Source organism: Apium graveolens, chromosome 5 (assembly GCF_009905375.1).
Source record: "Apium graveolens cultivar Ventura chromosome 5, ASM990537v1, whole genome shotgun sequence".
Lineage (NCBI taxonomy): Eukaryota > Viridiplantae > Streptophyta > Magnoliopsida > Apiales > Apiaceae > Apium > Apium graveolens.
The window spans coordinates 53,102,271-53,126,141 of NC_133651.1; the positions used below are offsets into that span (position 1 = coordinate 53,102,271).

Below are 23,871 nucleotides of genomic sequence, written 5' to 3' on the forward strand. Positions count from 1 at the left end.
TGTGTTTTTAATTACTTGTGTTTTGATTTTACTAACTTCTTATTCCGCACTTTGCAAATCAAACACTTATATATTATTAAGATAGAACGTTTTATAATTTGTGAAAAAGGTTCAAGAATTCCATTCAACCCCCCTTTTGTAATTCTTGTTGCATTGTTAGGGACTAACAGTCTCTCATGTAACAAAACAGAAAAAGGTAAACAAAATGGGTTTTCTTTATTATTTATATTATATCCGGATTAATTATTATTAATATTACAAAATCTTTACTCAATATTTTTAATATTAATAATTGAATAATCAATATAAATAATTAAACTTGTAATTGGAAAAGAAAAATATAAGAATTCCCATCAACACTAGGCCACACAACTATTCTACTTATACTACTAGTTGTAACACAATATCAATATTAACTCAAGATGCTATATTAACTCAATATCTTTTTTTACAATATCAATGTGAGACAAAATCCCCATAACCCATTTCAAACAAGCAACTTTGCCTCAATATATTTATGAATTCCACTAAGAAAATGTCTTAGATCCAAACATGAAAGTTTAAGTCCTCATGCCAAGGAACAACCTCCAAGTGTTGGCTTCCGAAAATCATATCAAGATCATATATAAAATATGTCTCAAATTTTTCATTTTCTAACATGAATATATAAAATAGTTTATTAAATTTAAAATATTATATTGATTTTTATATGAATACTTATGGAATTTATGATATAAAAAGTATATATTTGTTAATAATAACTAATATAATCATAATAATATATTAAATAATATTTTAATATTATAATATATCCAATTTTTACGCCGGTTAATCCCCGATTCTCCGATTAATCCTAAATCTGAGAATGGTTAAATGTTACTAATTTGTTTTATAATAATATGAAATTCGTATATATTTATGTTCGCTCACGAATTAAATTTCAACATTTTCATTGTCACATTATTTTATAATTATTTTGATACAAATTTTAGCTTAACTAATATTACTCTTTCGGTTATTCTCTGGAACTTAAGTTGGGTCGAAAAGTATATTAGTGTCTATTTTCATATTTCGATAACTAAAATAATCTGTAAGAGAAAAAAACTGAAAAACTATATTTAACTTGTTCATAAACAGAAGAGGAGGTCCAACTTATAAAACACAAGTACATATAATTTATTGATATCCCATCGAGTATATCTTTATTAAAAAGTTTACGGGATAAATATCCATCCACTGGCTCTGGCTCTGACGACCGTATCAAAGGCCAATTGAAGTTCAGTGTAAACTAAAATCTTAATTTGTACTTTCCTGCATAAAATTACTAAATGATTTATATAATATATTGACGGACTAATTTTGAAGAAATTCGACCATTGAAACAGATCTCGCAACATCAATCCCCCCAATTTGTAGATGTTGGAGAGACACTACATTGAAAGCTCGAAAAATAAAAAATCTTGATAAAATATAATATTTTTTCTAAATTATGTAATGTATTTTAATCTCATATTTGAATCCATTTATAAATTTTATAAGTATTCTTTTTCTCTTTTTTTCCATCTTAACATTTCATCCCGTGCAATGGAGATACCAGTATATTAGAGGTATTCGGAACATTTTATGAGTAATATTCGTTTATCACAAATTGAAGAATACGTAGATATGCATCCTGCATGTATACATGTCTGCACACATATATGAGTAGTGTACATCCAATTTTTTACATTTCAAAATCTATCAAATACTGTTTTATACATATTTCTTAATCTTTCTTCCCAAATCAAATGTAAACAATCGGCGACTGAGGGAGCAGCAGTGTAGCGACGACTTTGGAGGTTGAAATCAAAGTAAATACGTGAAGTCTATATCTTCAACAAGTCTCTTCACTCCTCGACACTATACGCGTTCTTTATTTGCTACTCTCTCTCTCTCTCTCTGCATCTTCCACCCTCCTTCCTTCCTTCTCACCAGCTACCGCGTTGTTTCCCTTTGATTTTATTGTTATTACACTTTATTTTTTATTATTTATTTATTTTTGTACCATCAGTACCTTTCAACATATCGTTACGCGGTTATTTCAGTTACTACAATTATTATTATTGTTTGTACCCAAAAAAATATAAAAAAAATAGTTGCTACAGTTTTCTATTATTACGCGGTTATTTCAGTTGATATAAATTTTCAGTTTTGTGTGTAGAGATAAAAGTTAGAACTGTTATTGATAATGCCGATATTCTTGTTTTAGCTTAGTTGATTCCGATTGGTCCAGGTGTTTGGTTTATGTTTTATATCAAACACTTTATTTTTTTTGACTTTAAGAGTTGGAGTGTTCATTTTATTCTTGCCCTGAAGCTTCTCTGCACTTTCTTTGATTTTCTATTATAACACAACTAGTTTGGCTGTTTTTGTGTTTTTGAGATACTCTGTTTTTCTTTTTTAGAGTAACATTCTAGTGTTTGTTGAGGAGTTGTTTGTTCGCGATTTGCTCTTTTTCTTCGCAATTTAGTTGTGCTGTTATTTCTTTGATGGTGAAGCGGTTACTTGGCGAGAGGAGTGAAGAGGACTCTGACATTCCTAAATGGGAATTGAAGCGTCGATGTGCATCTGCAACGTGAGTGCCCCTGTTTTGATTTACTGTGTTATTTCAGCATGCTTAATTTTGATGCTTACGTGCGTTTGTGATGTTTGTGCAGTGTTCTGAGAGATGTGATGAGTGGAATCTCGCTTCATGAGTTTGTGCCAAGACTCGAACCTTTTTTCCGCAGAATTGTGAGTTAACTTTATACTTTTACTTGAAAATTAACTTCAATTTATTTTCTGGAAATTCTTCATTTAATCATGGAACCATTTACTCATGCTTGTTCTAGCTACTAGTACTTAATAGTAAGAACCACTGGCTTACTATTAGTTAGTCCATGTTTTACTATGATGTCAAATTAACACGTAAGTGTTAATATCCTGTAGAAGTTACCATTCTATTCTAGTATGTAAGATATACTTCAATTTATTAAATTTTTGATGTAAGCAGGGAAGATTCTGGCCACTAGGCTATTAATGAATCTCAAAAAGTTACCATTTGATGTAATTTTTCTGGAAATGCTATATAAATATGTATTGTCACAGCTTTAACAGTCTCCTTCAATTTCGTGATTTATGTCTTAATCTACACGAGTCTGAATTTCGTGATATCGTTTTTTTTTAACATTAATCATTGATTCTGAACTACTTAGGCTAACTTATGCTACTGACCTAAATGTGAAATAGGCCAAGTACCTACCTGCACACTATATGTGCTAATGTTCTATATTGTTGTTCCCAGGTGCAGGAGGAGGTGAACTGTGCAATCCAACGGTTCCTTCCCTCATCTTCAAGGTTTGTCTTCTTAGTTTATACTATATTACAATTCCATTAGAGAAGATAAGATCTACTTAATTTAATGCCATGTAAATTTTTTTCCCAAGTAATTTATGTAATTTTATGTAGTTCTATATATCTTTTTGCTTTTACTGATTATATATATGATTTGTTGAGGGCTTAACTGTCAGCTTGTAAATTGAATTAAAGTTTACTTAATGATGCTATTTGATAGTTTAAATTTTTTACGAGACATAATGTTTATGCCTTGTGCAAAAAATAATTTATCAGTACTAGATCACCTAGCTGAATTCTTCTCCCGCCATTGCCTATAAGCTTCTCTTTCTTTCATTGTAGTCTACCAGCCCCTGTTTCATGAATATCTATTTAAATCGTAGTAGAATCGCCTAAATTTTTCCTCAGATTTTACAATTTTGTTATATTCCTATAATTTCTTAGCCAGTGACTTATCTTCTCAAAGTGGCAAACTAAGTTGTGGAACTCATAGTTTACTTGATGTAACAGATCATCTATTAGCCAGACTGAGTCATCTGGAACATGCGCGTGGCAGTTGTACTTTTATAGTAAGATACCCTCTACTTTGTTCACTAGCAGCAGGGTCGAATCTGAGGACTGTGAACCTATAAAAGTAGTTCTGGTGGACACTAGTTCCAAACAGATAATCACATCTGGACCAATGTCGTCAATGAAGATTGAGATTGTTGCTCTTAATGGTGATTTTGCTGCTTCTAATGGAGAAGATTGGACCAAGAAGGAGTTTGATGCCTGTGTCATACGAGCACGAGAAGGCAAAAGGCCATTGGTGACTGGGGATCTGACATTGACATTAAGAGATGGAGTTGCTGATCTGGGTAACATCTGTTTTACCGATAACTCCAGCTGGATTAGAAGTAGAAAATTTAGGCTAGGAGCAAGAGTTCAAGGTAATTCTACCCAAGCACGAGTTAAAGAGGCAAAAAGTGAACCCTTCATTGTAAAAGATCATCGTGGAGAGTGTAAGTCATCCCATCCTACTGTCATTTTTATTTTACTTTCTCAAACTGTGCTTATATATAGTGGTAGCACGACTCTGCTTTTGTTATAACATATGTTATTCTCTTGATATGCTTGTGTGGCATTTATTTGGTCATACTGAATTCGGACACAGTTTTATATCATTTATGATATCTGTGGAATGCGGATGGTGTAAGAAGAGTAGTATTGATGAAGTGTTTCTTATTCACATGAGCAAGGAAGATGAGTGATATGAAATACCTCTGCTGTGTTAAAAAAAAAGTGAAAATATTAGTCTTATCCTCTATCCTCTTGTCCATCTTTGTATCTAGTTTTGTTTCTATAGATGTAAAACTTCTTTAGTTTGGAGTTACTATAGAAACTCTATTATAAGAGAATCAGCAGTAGATAATCAAACTTGTTCACTTAGGAGTTACTATAGAAACTCAATTATTTAGATATTTTTCATGTATAAGAAGAAATCAAACTCTTGGAGATCCGTCACATCTGCAGTTGCATCTACTTTTTTCATTTGATAGTTGACAACTATCAGGGTCTGAACTAATAATACTCTTGATACAGCATACAAGAAGCACCATCCACCATCATTATCTGATGAAGTATGGCGCTTAGAGAGAATAGCAAAAGATGGCGCCTTCCATAGACGGTTGGCATCTGCTAGAATCTTCACGGTGGAGGACTTCTGCCGTTTATATATTACTAATCCTACCTCACTACGCAAAGTAAGATTAATGGTCTGCACTTCTAAATTATTTAACCTATTTATATGAGCATTGGCAACTTTTGTTTTGGACAAGTCAGTATAACCCTGTATCCCAATTCCTCTAGGTGCTCGGTGGTGGGATTTCTAACAGAACATGGGAAACAATCACTGAACATGCTACTCGTTGCACTGTAGATGATAAAATTTACCTTTATCGTGGAGCTGCAGGAAGGGTTCTGCTTGTCTTTAATTCCATCTGGAAGGCAATTGGAGCAATATTTGATGACCAAAATTTTCAGAACTTGGATAAACTCGCTCCATATCAGATGGTTTGTACTCCTAATTTAACCTTTTTATTGGCGTTGCTCCTAATAGATCATTATTCTCCATAATACCCCACATAAATAAAAGTTACTTAATCATGCAGAGAGGGGAAGTGGATGGGAAATTCTTAATAGGCTGCCGCTCGGTTGATATGTTATTTTTTTAAAATTGATTGTGCAAGATCTCCGCACTAATTATAAAACATTCACCGGAGTAGAAGGCATGCTTTAAAAATACCCAGGGTTTCCCCCTCGAGGCATACACTTCACATATATTTGCAATATATTCACCTCTTAAATTGCACATCGAATTCAGCAATATTTGGCCAAAGTAGGCAAGTACTTAACGTGATGGGCAAGTGCAGAAATCTGTACTCAGCAAAACTGCAAAAGTATTGTTTCTTTGTCGATGAACATGTAGGAATAGAACAGAATACATATAAACCCTTAATAATGGAGGAACATATGATATATTTGAAATCCAGTCCATTCTAGTCTTCAAATTGTAGTTAGGAACTTAGTATTATCTCTAATCCGATAATGATGAGCACTATCATTTTATTGCAGAGTTTAGTGGAAGATGTGAAGCTGCAGGCTTATAAAAATTTACATGAGCTGGAATTGTTTAATGAAGGGTCTTTTATAGGCCCGCCAATGCTATTATCAAGTTTGCAAGCAGAGATGTCAAACAATTATACTGTAGGTCAGCAGCATGTCCACACCCCAGTTGCTGATGAAGGTATGCACGCTGATGAGAATTACTTGTTATAGTATTATTCTTGACTTTTGTAACTTCCCGTGTATCTTGATGTATAAAAGCCATCATTTTCTTTTACCAAAATTCAGTGTAATATCCGTGTTTAATAATATGAAGAGATTTATAAGATCATAGCCCAAGAGGCTTCCAGATGTGCATGGTTGTTTCAATCTCAATCAAATTAATTGCTAAATTACTTATGAGGAAATTATATTTAGTTTAATCACTGAAAAAAATATGACATTATCAAGGGAAATTTTGGTATTTAGTTCTGTGTTGAGCATCATTACTTGTACCTTTCACGCTTGGTCGTATTCTGAATTTTGTATTTGGTGCGCAGATCAACTGCCAATGCTGCTAGGTTTTGACTACATGAAGGTGGACAATGGTAGTCTACATGAAGTTTTTCCGGAACATGATTGTCATTTGATACAAGCGTTTTCTTCAACAATGAAGGACAGTCTTGAGACAAACAATTTTTGTCATGAATCATATACAGAAGGATATAGTGTAGCTCCCAGTATGTCTCAGGGGTCAGTGTTGGTAACTGGAAGTCTAGCTAATGATGACACCTACCTAGCTCAAATGGCAACATTCCAAGGGAATGGAAATTTTCTTTTTCCAAGCAACCAATCAGACTTTGATTCTACCAATATAGGGTTTTGTGTTTCCAGAAAAGGAAGACCAGGATCAAGGTGGTTCAAGCTTCGCGCTGCCCTGAAATGGGGGATATCAATTAGGCGCGATGCAGCTGCTAAAAAATTAGAAAGGTTTCTTTATTATGATTTCTAAGCTGAGTCCAAACTCCAAAGGGTAGTTCAGTCTTCTGGAAAGTGCATATTTTTTGCAACTTTAGTTTTTTCCCTCTAGCATAAAATGCAAAGAAGGGTTTATGTTCTGTTGTTAATATAGTTTTCATCTTCTAGTCATTACTATTAAAAAGCACACTGTTAGTGTTTGTGCAGTCAACACAGATATTAGGAACCTGATTAAAATTAATGTTGTAAATTCTTTCTTATGTAAATTTACCTCACCAGGGTGTTCCTTATTATATATTCTGTTTCATCTGTATTGTTTTTGCCTGCAATTGTCAAAGCTCTGCATGTTGTAAGAAAATGAAGAACATTCACACATTGGAGCCGAATTGTACCTTATCTTTTGAGTTTTCAAGTATTTGCCTAAACCAAAACACACATATATGCTGTATCCGTATTGTTTAACCAGAACAAACGTATCCGGTATATTCAGCCGGTGTTTGAAATATTTAGTATTGCTTCTCCAAACAATACTCTGTACTCACTTGTTCAGTTTTTGCATGACCAAAAGAATCAAAGATAGTTGGGAGATCTGGACAGGGAATTGTGCAATGTCTTAATCCAGAGAGTAAACTTAACCCACAAGAATGGTATGTTGTTTATTATGATAGTGCCCGTTTGGGAAATCTTAAAATAAGTAACTTATGACTTAAAATGATTAAGTGCGAAATAAGTGATAAGTTGATAAATACTTATAAGTTCTATAAGTGTTTGGATAAATTTACTTATAAGTCAGAATTTTTTTTACTTAAATGAATTAAAACAAATAATTATTACATATAATTATCTTAGTTCATGAATCTTAAATTAGAAAATATTTAAAAATTTATATTTTAAAATCAAAACTTTAGAAAAAAGTGAAAAAATGAAAATAAGTTGGAAAAAAGTACGTCACTGCCAACTTTCAACTTATCAGTTTATAAGTTGTAAATTTAGCTTATAAGTTGGGTCGACAAACACTCGTCGATAAGCTGTTAAGGGCTTATAAACCATAAGTGGCAAACAGACCCATAGTTTTGGACTTTGCCTATCCATCACATTTTAATACTAGTTTTGTTCATCTTAAACAGTTCGTGCACGCTATGCCTTGTTACTGTACCAAGTTTATTATGTTAGGCACGTTTGTGTTGTACTATTACTATCATCCAAATCTATAAAATTTTAAAAAATCAAGCACAACTTAATTACATGCCAGAACTAGAATTAAATTAAAATTATCTTTTCTCTATAAATTAAAAAAAAAAAAATGAGTGAATCCGTTTTGTCTTTTCGCCACAACAAGCGGTAAACAAAAAGATGATAATTGCAAGATCGATAAACTATGTGTTTTAAAGAATAAATTTTACGATTTAACAAATGTCTGTTATGTGGCGTGTCACGATTAGATATCTAAAATGATAAGATATATTTTTTGTGATCATATATTCAATTTTCCAAAAATTTCAACTCATATAAATAAAAATATAAAAATTTGCATGATTTATGTAGATTAGGGTCCCATAAATTGATTTGGGCTATGACCCCAAAATTTAAGTCTAATTATTCCAGAAAAATATTCTATAATTAATTTTAAAAATACAGTAAAAATTGAATTAAACAATTAGTTAAAAAAAGAGAGGGAACATTGAGAAATGGGGCTACTGGGTCCGAAAGAAATGGATCTGGGTTATTTAATTAACTCCCTCCTCCCCATGTTCCTCCTTTCCGAATTTATATCCCCGCCCTTCACCCTAAGCTTACATTAGGGGAGGGGGCATACATACATACATATACATACAATTTACAAACACATGTATGTATATATATCTTACACATTTTAACTCAAACTAACTGTTTCCAACTGAGGCTTTGCATTTCTTTTCACTACCAGGACCAGGCATGTCTTTCCTTCAATTTCACTTCATATTCTAATTCTATCTTTTTTTTATTTGTTTTGTTTTTGATGTTTTGTTCGTTGCCCATGATTCCGGCTTCTAATGTTGTTACAAAGTTTTGGTCTTTTTTATTCCTTTTGTTGTCCATTTTTGTTGAATTTTTAAATATTTTAGAGTTTTGTTTAGATACTTGGGAGTTGAAAATTGTTACTATAATTTAGGGGTTGAATAGATTTATTGGAAAAGGTTAAATAGGTAACTAACAGAATGTGTACATGATTTTTTTTTGGAATATGAGTATTCAGTGTTCACTTAAGCCTAATTACTTATTAGTGTACTATATTGTTGTACCGATGAACTTGCCGGTAGGCTTATCTTGCTAAAAATGTTAACAATTGATTATTTAATTACTTGTGTGATGTTACAGTATTCCGAATGTTAAATTTGTTGAAATGCTAAATGTAGAATTTAGAGGAACAAAGGCTGTTAAACATTATTGGACAATAGCAAAACCATGTCCAAAGAACAGCAGAATAGAATAATTAAGAAACTGTGGCAGAATGCAACAGTGATCATGACGTGGCTGAATTCAAGTAAAAAAACATGTTGACAACTTGAAATGGTAAACCTGAAAATATACGATGACCAGGCTACTCGAATTCGAAATTGCAAAGATCTGCCCATATGCTGAACGGAAAATACTGTACATGAAGTGCTTTATTAAATATGTGTAGCTTTAAAGAAGCATGTGATTGGTCTTGTCACACTGTCAGGTTTTTAACCCTAACAAAATACTAATAGGTTAGCAGTGTTGGAATGATGTTGGACAATGAGAGTATTAGTTTGGTTAGCGCTAACCTGGTCTACTGTTTGCTTCATTTGCAGGTTCAGCGTATCGGTTGTGCAGTTCAGCATTGTTTACTAATCGGCTCTTCTTAAATTCACAGAATCAGATGAGAACAGTCTCAATGTGCTTCTCACTTTTTCCAGTTCCCAGATGTAGATTTCATACCTTAGCTGGTTCTTGGTGGGAAAACTTCCACAAGCTAGGTAGGACAGGAGGAAAAGGTTCTAAATTAAATCATCTTCGTTCTAACAACAGTGATCAAGAAGGAGGACATACCAGGAAATATGTTAGGACCGTGACCACAAAGACAGATCTTAAAAGGAAAATCGCCTTGAGCAAAAAATCGGATGTTGTCGGACATGAAACAAAGTACGCAATGACTATATCAAGCGATGAGTTACATACAAACAAAATAGAGATAAGTAAAGTTGAAAGAAAGGACTTTGGCACCCAACAAAAGGTTACCGAGAACAAAGACTTGGTCAAACTGATGACTCTTATCATTTTTGACATTGAAACCACGGGTTTTAGCAGGGAGAATGAAAGAATTATTGAGATTGCACTTCAGGATCTTGTGGGTGGTGAAAATAGCACTTTCCAGACTCTTATAAATCCTGAATGCTATGTCCCTAACGCGCATGTTCACGGCATTTCAACGCATATGGTTAGCAGGCCTGATGTCCCAAGGTACCTATGCCTATGTTTTGATTTTTACCTTTCCATTAGAAATGTCCTGTGAATTAAATCCTTATTTTTTAATCTTTTGCCATGGTAAAATTATGTGTCTATACTGGTTGACGAGTTAAAGCAACTTCTTTTCTTATTGACAATCTTCTTTTCCCTATTATTAACTTTGATGTAAGTGACCTAGATTTCTTTATTTCTGCTGAACAGTCTGTTGGTTTAATTTTTGTTTAGTTCTGTTCATTATTGTTCAAGGTGAAATCATACAGACATACATATATAAATGTGTGTGTGTGTGTCTGTGTGGCCTAGGGAGAACATTTTTACTGTGAGAACAATAGTTTTGCACTCTAAAAAATTTCCTTCTTCTGCACATGTTCTACGCTTTTGGTATTTTGTTGTTCCACTTCCTTAAAAGTGCAAAACAATTGTTCTCGCGCATTCACGCTAATGTTTTCTTTTGCTTTCTAGAAATGTATAAATGAAACATAATACTTAGCAATACACGTTACATACCCATTAAGTCGAAAGCAATAATCTTTTTATCCGAAGCTTGGAAAGTTCATCTTTTGCTGATTTTCAGTGTTTATTACCTTCCAAGTTCCAAGTGCTCTATAAAGTTCATATGTGAAATGTGTATTGTGAAGTGTTTTCGGAATTCGAAGATGAAGAATGCAATGCGATATAACCTATAAAATATCATTTCTTGAAGGTTATTTAGTTACAGTGGAAGTGGTCTTCTGAAAACTGAAATGCATCTTCAATTTTTGAACAAAGAGAGTTTTGCTTTCTGAAATATAAACTTATCTGCTAAAAAGTTGTTTTTTGAAGAATCTGTATTATTGATGTTGTATTCTAATTGTCATGAACATTTTTTTAGGATGAAGGAACTCATTCCCATATTGATAGAGTATATACAGAGCCGTCAGAAACCTGGTGGACAGGTACTGTGGATTGGTCACAATGCTCGAACTTTTGATGTCCCTTTCTTGATTAAGGAATTTAGTCGGTGCTCCACTGAGATTCCAGAGGATTGGCTATTCATGGACACACTTCCTCTAGCACGTGAACTGGTGAAGTCTGGAGGTCTCTTTCTACATGTCTCACCCTCTATGTTTGCATGTGTGTCTATATAACCAAATTACTTACAAATTGATCTTTTCAGGACCAAATTGTCCTTCAAAAACGTCACTGCAAGCTCTTCGTGAACACTATAAAATCCCATTGGTCGGTTCAGCACATAGAGCCATGTCAGATGTGTACTCGCTGTCACTAGTTCTCCAAAGGATGACTTTTGACCTGAAAGTACCTATATCTGGACTGGTTGATAGATCTTTTAAAGCCTCAGAAATAAGTATTGTTAAGAAGAAGAAGAGTTCAAAGTAGTTTCTGATGGTGCAGCCACGCATCTACAGCCATGGTTGTAAATTTACTGCAAATATATGGCCACATATTATATCCAGTTACAACTAAATTGCGTCTTCATTATAAGACAATCTCAGGGTGGGAGAAATTATTGTTCAGAATATGTCAGTTTGCAACCAAATCATTTCAGTTTGATTCTCTGTCCATCTTCACAGCAAGTTTAACTTGCCACAGTGGTGGAAGATCGTTGAAGAACATCAACGCCTGGTCACTAATACTATCGAATTGTCTTCCCAACACCATGAAGTATTGTATCCATTGTTTGGCCGACACATGTTGTATAATGGCAGTTTAACATTTATAAAAAAGCAATAGCTGCGAATTCAGGACTTGGACGAGGTAAATTAGGTGTAGCAGCTATTGATTAATGTATGCAACAAATTAACATTCTAATTTTTAGTTCCATTACATTTATGATCTGGGGAATAATTTTTACTTTCGATTACTGAATTTATTGACGTGTATGCCCGTGTATATGCATAAATCACTTCTAGTTTATTACATAAGCTAGAACAGAAATGCATCTGCACAGCATCTGAAATATATGTGATGTAGGGACTATATTTTGAGTGTTAATCCTAGACAATTTTCCTTCAAATTTCCTTTGGTATCTTTAAGGCTTTACGTTGGAAATAGAAGCACCCAGTATGCAATGAAGAAAGAGACATGTGATGTACTCTTTGTCATAAGCCCAAAACACATGACCAACCAACCGAATTAAAAAAATGCTTTCATTGAGAGTTGAACTCAAGACCTCCCGCTTACTAAACGGGTGCTCTAACCAACTGAGCTATGAAAGCTATTGAACAAATTTATAAATTATTATACATATTGATTAAATGAATTAAAAACAAATAAATACCGGAAAGCAAACCGCTCGTGTTCAACAGGACTTTGTGCTGGAGTTGTGTTTGGCCCCAAGGACAGACGATCTCGCTAACTCATATTCTTTCTCAGGACTCAGGTAAAATCCCTACACTTCTTCTATATTGATGATGCCAACATGTCCTGTTTTTAGTTTTTGCTCTTTCGAACATCGAATTTCGAAAGCAAGGTTTTCGATTACTGTGGTTGGGGGCTACATGTTTGATAAAATTACTCTGAGAAATATTGCCCGAAGCTATATCATTAAGTAGTGTCCGACCCTTACTGCTGTTAATTTAACCCTTATACATGATTTTTTAAGTATATAATTATGTATCTTCGCACTCTCGGTATTATTTATACATTTAGCATTATTCCTCTGTATATGTGATGTTAAACGTAATAGTATGTTCTCCTTAATTTGAAAGAAAGAACATTGGTGTATTTCTTTTGATTGATTAAAATGCTGCTGATTAAGGTGCACAAGGTTTTGAAATTGTGGTCATGGTTATACATTTAAAAAAAACATTGAGTTCGTTATAGTTTAAGGTTATATTATGACTATAGAACACCTCATTACATTATGATTCTCACTTGAATAAGATTAGGTTTTGCACATCGATTAGTTATATAACTTTTTATATTGTCTTTTTTTACCCGTCATTAATTTTCTTTTTGAGCCCATGTATTGATTATACTCTTTTTACTGACTTTGTTAATCCATCAATAATTATCTTATTGAGCTCTGATTGAAATCGTGGGAACAAGAAATAGCTTTCTAACCTCTTATCTACAAGAAACCACAACAGCTACATACAAATATACAAAATGTTACAAAGTAATTTGTGCTTCTTAGCTCCTTAACTAAACTAGCAAGTACAATTCCTCCTGTCTTCAGAATGCCCGTAGAGTCTTTAGCTCCTTAATTGTACGAGTTAGGCCAACAGACTTAATTATACTAGTTGTATTTGGATATTTGATTATGTCCTTCCAGTATTCTAAATTGAAATACATTTAACCCTTGTGTGTTATTTTTGTGTTTTAGGGTAAAGGGATTGATGAATATCATATTTGCTTTCTTTTTGTGGTGCTGATTTTTTACTGGATTGATTTCCTAGTACTAGCTGTACATTAATGTGATGTAATACGCTTTTACTTAAATAATCAGAGTTAATTGGTTGCTCCGAGTTTGGATAATGAATTATATAGTGATTCACAAAAGTTTTGCCTGCAGATGGAACAAGAAGTGATTGACGCAGAGTTGGTACTGCCAGTCCATTTAAGCTTTAAAAAGATTCAAATGTATGAAAAGTTTCCAAAGGGTCAATCTAGAGGTAGACACTGGAAGCATCTGAAGCAGATCATTCAGGCAGAGAATTACCAAAACTACCCTGCTGATGAACCTAATTGTAAGCTATCCTCAAGTTCGATTTATACGCACAGCTAGAATGGCAGAAGGATTTGAGATAACTTATAGAATTTTATTATTTTTTCAATTATAATTTTATTTAGTTTTTTGTAGTTAGTAACCCGTGATTAGATAGTGCACTTATTAAAAATTATATATCAGGATTTTACATCAATCCTAGAGTTGACAAGACATGCGCCCACATATTTCTTTATTTATGATTCTCGAAGTGTTATGCTACATTTTTTTCATCATGTATTCAGATACTAGGTTCGAGATACTTTCAACGTACTAGATGAAGTGTAATATGTCATCTTCATATATCTGCAGATGTTAATATTGAGTCACCACCCTCTATGCACCCAAACAAAAAGATTTGTGACATTACTGGTTACGAGGTACGTTTTTAAAGAATGATAATTTTTTTCTGTTTTAAGTAAAAATTCGACTAAGTGATATTTTGAAGCCAAAACTTTTGACTTCAGAATAGTTCAATTTTTCATCACTTTTTTATTCTGGAAGCCAAGTGCAAAAACATTGAGTATTGTATTGGATTGTTCTTTGATTGTCCAACCTATTGCTGGATGGTTTCGGTATTAAGCAATTTTAAGTGTCTAATTTTCCCTGAACTTATGGTGCTTAGATATATTTATGTTTCCAATTTTGTGTGGCTAAAAATATTTAACACCACTGCGAGAATGAAACAGATTGACACTAACACGAGATGATAAACCAAATAAATTACTACAGAAATAATAATTGAAAATGTGCAAATATCATTCCAAGTAACTACCAATTCCGGTAGTGTTTCTTAAATAGACCTGTTCATCTGTAATCTATATGATACAAGGCAAGGGTTAAAAAATTTAATAATGAAATAAAGACATCAGAAGAATATAATTTTTGGTATTAATCATAAAAAATTAACTAGCCCTAAGGCCTAAGTTGATCCAACCGAATCACTATCCCTACTATATTTTAGCCACAGAAGAGAAGCATTCATATGGATCAAAATTCATAAGTGCAATCACAAATTTAGATTTTGACCTCCTCCATGACACTTTGCTTGATAATATGTATTGTAGATATGACTAGGTCACCACTATTTTCATTAAAATTAACTTAATTAAAATTATAACAAGAGTGTCTCTTTCTCCTCAACAAAATGATACAAATTTGAACTATTGAACATTTACTTTTTTAGAATTCTGAATTTAGCATGAATCAACATATGTTATCTTGACACCTTTTAGTAGTTCCTTGATAAATATCATTATCCGGTGCAATATGGGGTGTGTGTGTCTAATTAACTAAACAAACATGTAAACCATAATAGTACAGTTAAATAGTTGTTGATGTCAAAGTCCATAGTTAACAGACTAGTTATCAATTTAGATTTCTAGTTCGTATCATATAAACAAACAGCTGAGTTCATTAATATATATACAAATTTTCTAAAAAACAAATTTTCTTAAAATAACTGTCCAATACTTAAAATTTATATAATTTCTTGCTATAACTTAAATGAGTTAATTTTGTTATGAACTGATTGAGATATATGAGTTTTGATTTTTAAAAAAGTTTATCAATGGCGAACATGAGTTTAGGGAAGAAGATGATAGTTGAATGACTAATTTTTCTTGCCTTTACTACGGAGTTAAGGAAAATAGATGGTACCAAACAAAGTTTAACGAAAAAAACAAGTTTGGTATTGCAACAAACTTCTTGAAGATCAATATTTCTAGTGATGATGCATGCAAAGTGCACTTTATATATTTTCTGGTTTAAAAATTTTACATATTAAATTTGGAATCCTCTAAATCCTAAAATTGTTTAATTGTAATAATTCATATCCATTATAACTTTAATAGTTGTACTTATTTACATTTTCCAAAAAAAATCTGATTCTTAAATTGGAATATTATCAGAATTTTTTAATGTGATACAGAAGAACTTAAAAAAGTTTCATAAGTTCCATAATTTGTTATATCATATACAATTATCAGTTGTATTGCTATATATTTTCTACCCAAATTTGTCATCAAATTCAATTTTGTAAAATGAATTAAAAGTGAAGTGACTATATTTAGTTATAATCATAAGTCTTTGCTTGTGAACCGGTCAGAAGCTAGTTTGATTAACCAAATATACTAAATTGATGCTTTAAGTCGGTCAAGCAAAGTAGCATTGCTCACGATTGTGACTTTGCACATGTAAGATTAATTTATCTCTTGCTAGTCAATAGAGTCTCGAATATGTTGAATGTGGCATTACTTGGGGTTGGTTCTTATGTTTAGTAATTAATAACTTTTCATATTCTTCATTGCCTAATTCTTACATTGTTGAATGGATGATTAATTTTATTAGCTGTGTGCATGTCTTACTTTATATGTTATAATAGATGTCTTAGCCATATTTTCTAATTACTCCGCGTATATAGTACTCTTTAATTATGTGGTTTGTTATTTTTTGTCGGTTTTTTTTTTATTTTTCGTGGGTTTTGTGTGCATTGCATACCTTAATTTTGGAAATATTCACTTTAGGCTAATTTTACTTAGGCTCCGTTTGGGAATACTGTTGAAACTGCTGTGCTGTGAGAAAAAGTGCTGGTGGAAAAAGTGCGGTTAGGAAAATTAGATGACTGTTTGGTGATTTTTTTTAATCTATGAATATTTTGAGATATAATATATAAAAATAGTTTGATGATGAAACTGATAGCTACTTCTTACAAAAGCTAAAAACAGTTTTTTTTCAAAAGTATGGGGAACATGCAGTTTTTAGAATTTACCAAACACCTTTCTGCCAGCTTTTTAGCAAAAAGCTGTTGTAGCTGTCCGCAATAGCAATACCAAACGGAGCCTTAAAAACATTTAACAAAAAAAAGACTTGAAACAGTTTGTATCCTGAACGTTAGTATCTTGTCACACTTTGTACCCATTAAAACAATTTTTAGTTAAATATGATCGGTAGTGTTTGTCATCACGAGGAGTCATTACAATCAATAATTATTCAAAATAATAAATTATTAGTTTTATAGATTTACCACAATTTTATCTATAATTTACAAATTTTCTAAAATATAATTTATAATTTTCAGAATTTCAAAGAAAATTAAAATATATATTTCTAAAACTTTCGTAAAGTATTATTAACATATAAACTATAATTATTATAATTTTCAAAATATTTATTTTTTAAAAATATTTTTCATTTTTTAAAATTTCTTTCTTTAAATTATGTTTTTTTTTATATTATTGTATAGAGTAAATTTGAATCTACACTTCATAGGTTTCTTCAATTGTCCAAACTTTAAAGACAAACGATATGCAATCATTAGTTTTATATTCATTTCATGTTGCACCGTTCCAGGGCCATTAAAATTAACTTGTTAAAGGGTAAATTAGGATTACAAAAAATTTTGATAAACAAAATTATCCCCATTTAAATATGTATGGATTATGATAATCCATTTTTCGTGTATTAACATTAATTACTATTATAATAATAATGACTTTTTACATGTGTATTATTATAACATGTTGTCTTCATTTTAAGTATAGATAGATACATATGATTCACAATTAAGTGAATATTGTTAAAATTTTTATATTTAATAAAAGAATATTAACAATATTTCAACTTCTATTAATTTACTAATTTTTAGAGTAAGTATTTTGTTGAATACACTACATAGCTTAGATTATAAAATAAAATAAAATAAATTAAATTAAAATTTTAAAGTAAGTATTTAAGTGACAATTAAATTACACGACATTTATTTCTTATGTTCATTTTTATTAAGAAGTTATATTTTAAAAATATCTAATAAGTTGAACAAGTAAATGAATAGCAATGAAAGAAAATATGACGAAGACATAATGGCAGTCAAAAGTGCAATTTAAAATGACAGAATCTTAAGTGCATTAATTGTGGTGTGTAAAGTGTATAAATTAAAAAAACAAATCTTAAGTGCAATAATGTTAAACTAAATGGATGTAAAATGCATATTAGTGTTTACTATTTGATGATCCAATAGTATTTGTTTAATTTTAAATTGGGCTATTCGTTATAATTTATAAATTAATAGTGTTTTCATGGTTCATACATAAAATAAGTTAGCTTCATGATATAGGCATATACACAGTTAGTCATATGACATTTTAGCCCAGCTGTTTACTGATGGACCACTAATCAGGTGCCTAGCTGTTACTTTGTTGTCGACTCAACTTGGAAAAATGCCGTGACAATTTTACTAGCTAAGCTAGTTATTTTTGGGAAGAAAGGGTATTGTTAAATTCGAAGGGATCTGACCAGGTTTTAAATATACAAGGCAGAAATAATGCAACTTGCTAGTAGATTAAAGGAGTTTGGTAGGACTAGGTTCGACCTCTATAAGGGGCTTTAAAACCTATAGGGTGTTAAGAGTTGAAGTCCTACACGTTGTGAAGATTCTATAGGGTTATTAAATTTATTTGGATAGTAGTAATTATCTGATTAGACTTGTAGAGATGAGTTTATTGGAACAGGTCAATTTATTTGGCGATTGAATATTTTAGCTAGCTTTACCTGATAAAATTTCCGTGGTGTCCAAATTAATAAATAGTATGCGAGATCCACGAAACGTTTCTATGTCAACATCTGTCCTTTAAGATCTGTTTATGAAATTTAATTCCTAGGCACATAATAAATATCTTAATTTACTTCCTTTCAGGCACCATACCATGACCCAAGGACAAAACTCCGTTATGCTAATACTGAAGTGTTTAAGCAAATCAGGTCACTTCCAAATGAGTATGTCCAGAGTTATTTGGCACTAAGGAATGCAGCAGTTGTTCTCAGGTAACCTCAGGACCACCATTACAATCCCTGTTCATTAATCCGTCCTTGGCTTGGCATATTACTAAGTAACTAGTGATTTCTGAATTCCCTACTGAATGATGACGGGATACTGTATTTTAATGTCAATGCAAGTTATGAAAATCTACAGCTATTCAAACAGACGATTGAATTATGTGGTTTATATGTTGATGCAAACCGAATTCAATTTCTATGCATCAGCCGGGGTATTTTTTTGTATTTTACAACTGTGACAATAATATATATGTGTATTGTGTCAATATTGATGCACTCATGCTGGCCATGCATCTAGATTAAATATCTGCCGAGACGCTGCTAGTATGCCTATATTATCAAATATATTAAAAAAAATTAACACAACTTACTACTGCAAGGCAAATTAGACTATCAACTTCACGCTACAATTAATTTTGGGGAACTCTAGGGGACCTGGAGAGAGTTCGGTCCCAGGCTTAATGGAGGCTTGAGGAAGGGACCAGGAGTTTGACAAGGAGTCATATTGATTATATTTTAAAATTGAGATTGCCCAATTCGCCCTCACACTAAATCTTGCAGGCCGATTGGATCATGAGATTGTAACAGCTTAACAGAAATTATTTATATTCTAAATTACATATATATTGAAATCTCATTACATATACATATTTGTCACATGCTATAAAATAGTACAAAGACACGGTAAGCCTACAATAGTTCTGAGAAGGAAGAAATGTTCGGAAGCCTAACAATTTAGGTAGAAAGTTATGGATTATAATTCCATAGATACAAGTAGTTGATAAAGTTATAGTCTATCAAAGCAGACAAACAAGTTGCCCATGTCGGCAAGCATGAGATGATTACGTAAATTTAATTGCTTTAAATTGCTTACTAACAACAAGATAAGCTGAGTTCTGTTTATGCATGTATCTAGTCTAGGCTGTCCTATAGATTAATGCAAGTGGTCAGTTCGATGTAAACAGGCCTAAAACATCATCTTTTCATTTTGTATTTTATTAATGAATTTTTGTATTAAATTCAGATTAATTTCCCTGAAAAAATATAAATGTACTTCTTCAAATTTTCCTAATATTTTTTTTACATGAAAACTATATGAAATTTAAGGGGTCAATTTTCTAGGGAATAAATAGGTGTTGGAAATTAACAATACCACCGCTAACCACAATTTATGACGTCAAGTACCTGCACAAAAAACATATAGCTGAACTCAGTTACAGTAAAAAACGTACCATATATATTGAGAAATCAGTTTACTTTGGAAATCATTGGGTCGAAGTCAGTTACAATTAGTGAACGCTAACGGAAATATGTAAATAGTAATCAGTTAATTTCAGAAATTAGAGGAATCAGAGTCAGTTAAAACTGAAAAATATAGTGCAGATATGTAAATATGGAGGAATCAGTTTATTTCGAAAATCACAAGAAAGAAAGTTACAATTAAAAAAAACGTACAGTAAATATGTAAATATTGAGAAATTTTAAAGTTATTATGAAATAAAGATAAATTTGAAAGTCAAAGCCACCAAACAAACATAGTGTAACTGTCTACCAGGGCCAACATTCTCTAGTGTATATATAGAGAGAGGTTCTGTACAACTAATCACAACACTAGCCCCCTTGAAAATGTCTAACAATCATTCCCAAATCATTGTTATTATGGTGCCTTTTCCTGCACAAGGCCATCTCAACCAACTTCTCCATCTTAGCCGCCTTATCTCTGCCTTCAATATTCCGGTCCACTACGTAGGCACCACCATCCACAACCGCCAGGCTAGGACTCGCCTTCAAGGTTGGGACCCGAAATCAATTTCCAACATCCACTTCCATGAATTTCATCCCCCTTGTTTTGCTTCCCCTCCTCCTAAACCTAACTCTCCACTTAGTCATCTCCAACCTTGTTTTGACTCCACTAAACATCTCCGAACCCCATTTGCTACACTTTTGAATAACTTTTCCTCTGTCGCTAAAAGGGTGGTTGTGATTCATGATTCTCTAATGAGTTCAGTTGTTCAAGGTGTGGCTTCCATACAAAATGCCGAGGCCTACGTTTTTCACAGTGTTTCGGCCTTTACTGTCTTCCTGCACTTGTGGGAGGAGATGGGGAGGCCATTTCCTATCAACGTAGATATGTTGAAAGATGTTCCGTCCCTAGAAGGTTGCTTCACTGAAGAATTCAAGAAGTTCATTAGCGATGAATATAAGTGCATCAACTTCAGTTCTGGGCGTATATTCAACACTTGCAGATTCATTGAATCCCCTTTTCTTGATTTAGCTGGCAGACAAGAAATAAGCAAGAACATGAAGCAATGGGCTCTTGGTCCATTCAACCCTGTTGTTCAATCCCGAAACAAGTGTCAAAATCGTCATAAGTGCTTGGAGTGGCTGGACAAACAGGCTCCAAATTCTGTGATCTTCGTCTCATTTGGGACCACTACTTCCCTAAGCGAAGATCAAATACATGAGCTTGCGATTGGATTAGACAAAAGTAACCAAAAGTTCATTTGGGTCTTAAGAGATGCTGACAAAGGAGATATATTTACTGATGATCAGGAGCCGATGTTTAAAAGACATGTCGACATGCTACCAAAAGGATACGAAGAGAACATACAAGAGAAAGGGCTGATTGTAAGAGATTGGGCACCACAATTGGAAATTTTGGGGCACTCGTCAACAGCCGGTTTCATGAGTCATTGCGGATGGAATTCATGCATGGAAAGTATTACGATGGGAGTGCCGATCTTGGCATGGCCAATGCACTCGGATCAGCCAAGGAACACAGTTTTGTTAACAAAGTTTCTTAAAATCGGTATAGTTGTCAAGAATTGGGGCATGAGAAATGAGTTGGTGAGTGCAGAAACAGTTGAAAAAGCAATACAAAAGTTGATGAATTCTGAAGAAGGAAGTGAGATAAGAGAGAGAGCAGCAAAGGTGGGTGATGATGTCAGGAAGTCAGGCAATAGCTGCTTGGAGTTGGATTCATTTGTAGCTCACGTTTCTAGATAAACTTGAACATGCATATGTATATCTTGTCGCTGTGCTAGATTTTTCTACCCAATGACTCATGAAAACGTGTCTATGTTATGTATTTGTCAGTTTTATTTGATTATGTTTTCAGTTACTATGTTAAGGTTTTCTTGGCAACTGGTGTTTGTGTGATGTGGATGGGACCTGAATCTTAATGTTCTGGCTGGGTAACGCATTCTTTCCTTACCCAGATCGTGATAAAAGTTGGCAGGTTTTTATGATGCGGAGTGATGTGAAAGTGTGAGTGCGAGTTCATCTAGTAACCAAAATTTTATATTGTTCATCTAGTAGATAGTAGTATTAGACTATTAGTTGAGAAAAGATGTTTTGCTACCATCGAGTCATAAGCGACCATACTTAAACCTATGTATCACTATATTTTTATCTCACTTTGAATCAGAACGTTTGCGAATTTATTTATCTCACTGGCCATTTAGTAACAGAAGTTGCAACTTTCGCTGGTTACAGATCATTTGTGACAAATTCTCAGTCAACACAAGTTCATTTGCACTAGTAACATAACATGAAAGGAAAAAAAATGATGGAAGGTGTCCATAAATAAAACAGGTCACTGAAGAAATGAATCTTAAACAACGTTAACCACCCATGCATGTTACTACAGTAAAGCTCATCAGACTGTCGACAAAGAAGTTAGGTGATCCACTGCCACTGATACTGACGGGAGTCTGTAGCCTGTACTAATAATATCTACGCCTTAGATTCGCCATTTACTACATTGCTCGAAGGAAATCATACTCCCTCCGTCTCTCCCATTTGTTTATGTCCCTTCTAATTATTTATATTTCAAAAATTTTAAAAAATAATAAAATTTTTATAATATAAAAAGTAATTACATCCACTGCTTCTCTCTACTATATCCACTTTATACATTTAGGTCTCGTTTGTTTCGTTAATTTTCTAAATACATAGAGAACTCAAACTCCCCCTTAACTAAGTTACAACTACAAGTTCCAAGGTAATTAGAGTACTTGTATTTGGTTTATTACAATGCAATTATAAATTATATTGTTAACTTTGGTAAGTATTTAATGTTTTTTTATATTGAATAGCTATGTAACTTGTGGTGACCATGGTGAACCTTGGTAACTCACTTGTCATGTTTTGTGGTAAATATAGAAACCATGTAACTTGGATTTCCCTTGATCTAAAATATAACAAACCAAATACCGTTACTTATTTCAAATCCAAGGAACTTAAAGCTACATAGCTGAGTTACATCAAACGAGACCTATAATATTAATCGGTCTCACTACTTTACTCACTTTTTATATTTTAATTCATTATTTTATCATTTTTTTAACCTTCATACCCAATCCAAATGTAAATAAATGGGAGGGACAGAGGGAGTAATACATACTTGTCTCGACTTATGTTTGATACAAATTTAGGGGTCTCGTATGAGTGAAGAAATACACACATTTAAAATATTTTATGTATAATAAATTTTATTAAAAATGAAACACTGAACAACTCCAACTAGAGTTATTCACGAATCGAGCCGAATTTTAATTTTTTTTCCTGACGAATCAAGCTGAGTCGAACTTTCTTATCAAGCAAAATATATCGTGCTCGAGCTCATTAACTAATGAGCCGCACACGAGATTTTAATTAACACAAATGAGCCGAGTCAAATCGATCCGAACACGAGCCTCCATCAAAACGAGCCGATTCGAGTCATAGTAAAAAATTATGGTCAAACCACCGGTTGACTGTTAACATGGCAAACCAAATACATTTATTTTTTTAAAAAAATTATCGTATATAATTAGGTATGAATTTCTTAATGCCTCGAACCAGCTGCCAGTTACACACTATCACTATAAGTATTGTGCATTTATCATATACCTCAATTGTTAGACTATCTTTAGTACTACACTTAG

At 32.7% G+C, this 23,871-nt stretch overlaps 4 protein-coding genes and 1 non-coding gene across 5 annotated transcripts; 4 read left to right on the forward strand and 1 right to left on the reverse strand.

Moving 5' to 3' along the window:
• Positions 1–1,799: 1,799 nt before the first annotated feature.
• Positions 1,800–7,226, forward strand: LOC141724014 (calmodulin-binding protein 60 B-like). The gene is made up of 8 exons (XM_074526001.1): positions 1,800–2,614; positions 2,697–2,772; positions 3,323–3,375; positions 3,883–4,373; positions 4,954–5,114; positions 5,221–5,424; positions 5,986–6,157; positions 6,516–7,226. Exons 1-8 carry the CDS (start codon positions 2,529–2,531, stop codon positions 6,965–6,967), a joined length of 1,695 nt encoding a protein of 564 aa, XP_074382102.1. The 5' UTR covers positions 1,800–2,528; the 3' UTR covers positions 6,968–7,226.
• Positions 7,227–8,656: 1,430 nt separating this feature from the next.
• Positions 8,657–12,270, forward strand: LOC141724015 (exonuclease DPD1, chloroplastic/mitochondrial). The gene is made up of 4 exons (XM_074526002.1): positions 8,657–8,866; positions 9,750–10,398; positions 11,276–11,481; positions 11,561–12,270. The coding sequence occupies exons 2-4, from the start codon at positions 9,818–9,820 to the stop codon at positions 11,779–11,781; spliced, it is 1,008 nt and encodes a 335-aa protein (XP_074382103.1). The 5' UTR covers positions 8,657–8,866; positions 9,750–9,817; the 3' UTR covers positions 11,782–12,270.
• A 276-nt stretch (positions 12,271–12,546) lies between these two features.
• Positions 12,547–12,620, reverse strand: TRNAT-AGU (transfer RNA threonine (anticodon AGU)). Its single transcript has one exon. It is a non-coding gene; the product is annotated as a tRNA-Thr (tRNA).
• A 56-nt stretch (positions 12,621–12,676) lies between these two features.
• Positions 12,677–19,209, forward strand: LOC141724017 (protein EIN6 ENHANCER). The gene is made up of 4 exons (XM_074526004.1): positions 12,677–12,784; positions 13,919–14,093; positions 14,423–14,490; positions 18,804–19,209. The coding sequence occupies exons 2-4, from the start codon at positions 13,919–13,921 to the stop codon at positions 18,933–18,935; spliced, it is 375 nt and encodes a 124-aa protein (XP_074382105.1). The 5' UTR covers positions 12,677–12,784; the 3' UTR covers positions 18,936–19,209.
• A 748-nt stretch (positions 19,210–19,957) lies between these two features.
• On the forward strand, positions 19,958–22,067 carry LOC141724016 (zeatin O-glucosyltransferase-like). The gene has a single exon (XM_074526003.1). The coding sequence runs from the start codon at positions 20,570–20,572 to the stop codon at positions 21,947–21,949; it is 1,380 nt and encodes a 459-aa protein (XP_074382104.1). The 5' UTR covers positions 19,958–20,569; the 3' UTR covers positions 21,950–22,067.
• The last annotated feature ends 1,804 nt before the right edge of the window (positions 22,068–23,871 follow it).

Bases quoted from the DNA above. Each gene is read 5' to 3' on its own strand.
- LOC141724014 (XM_074526001.1), top strand. From the start codon at position 2,529: ATGGTGAAGCGGTTACTTGGCGAGAGGAGTGAAGAGGACTCTGACATT. The intron at 3,376-3,882 runs GTTTGTCTTCTT...TTGATGTAACAG, and splicing joins TTCCTTCCCTCATCTTCAAG to ATCATCTATTAGCCAGACTG. The intron at 5,425-5,985 runs GTTTGTACTCCT...ATTTTATTGCAG, and splicing joins AACTCGCTCCATATCAGATG to AGTTTAGTGGAAGATGTGAA.
- LOC141724016 (XM_074526003.1), top strand. From the start codon at position 20,570: ATGTCTAACAATCATTCCCAAATCATTGTTATTATGGTGCCTTTTCCT.
- LOC141724015 (XM_074526002.1), top strand. From the start codon at position 9,818: ATGAGAACAGTCTCAATGTGCTTCTCACTTTTTCCAGTTCCCAGATGT. The intron at 10,399-11,275 runs GTACCTATGCCT...ACATTTTTTTAG, and splicing joins AGCAGGCCTGATGTCCCAAG to GATGAAGGAACTCATTCCCA. The intron at 11,482-11,560 runs GTCTCTTTCTAC...TGATCTTTTCAG, and splicing joins TGAACTGGTGAAGTCTGGAG to GACCAAATTGTCCTTCAAAA.
- LOC141724017 (XM_074526004.1), top strand. From the start codon at position 13,919: ATGGAACAAGAAGTGATTGACGCAGAGTTGGTACTGCCAGTCCATTTA. The intron at 14,094-14,422 runs GTAAGCTATCCT...ATATATCTGCAG, and splicing joins CCCTGCTGATGAACCTAATT to ATGTTAATATTGAGTCACCA. The intron at 14,491-18,803 runs GTACGTTTTTAA...ACTTCCTTTCAG, and splicing joins GTGACATTACTGGTTACGAG to GCACCATACCATGACCCAAG.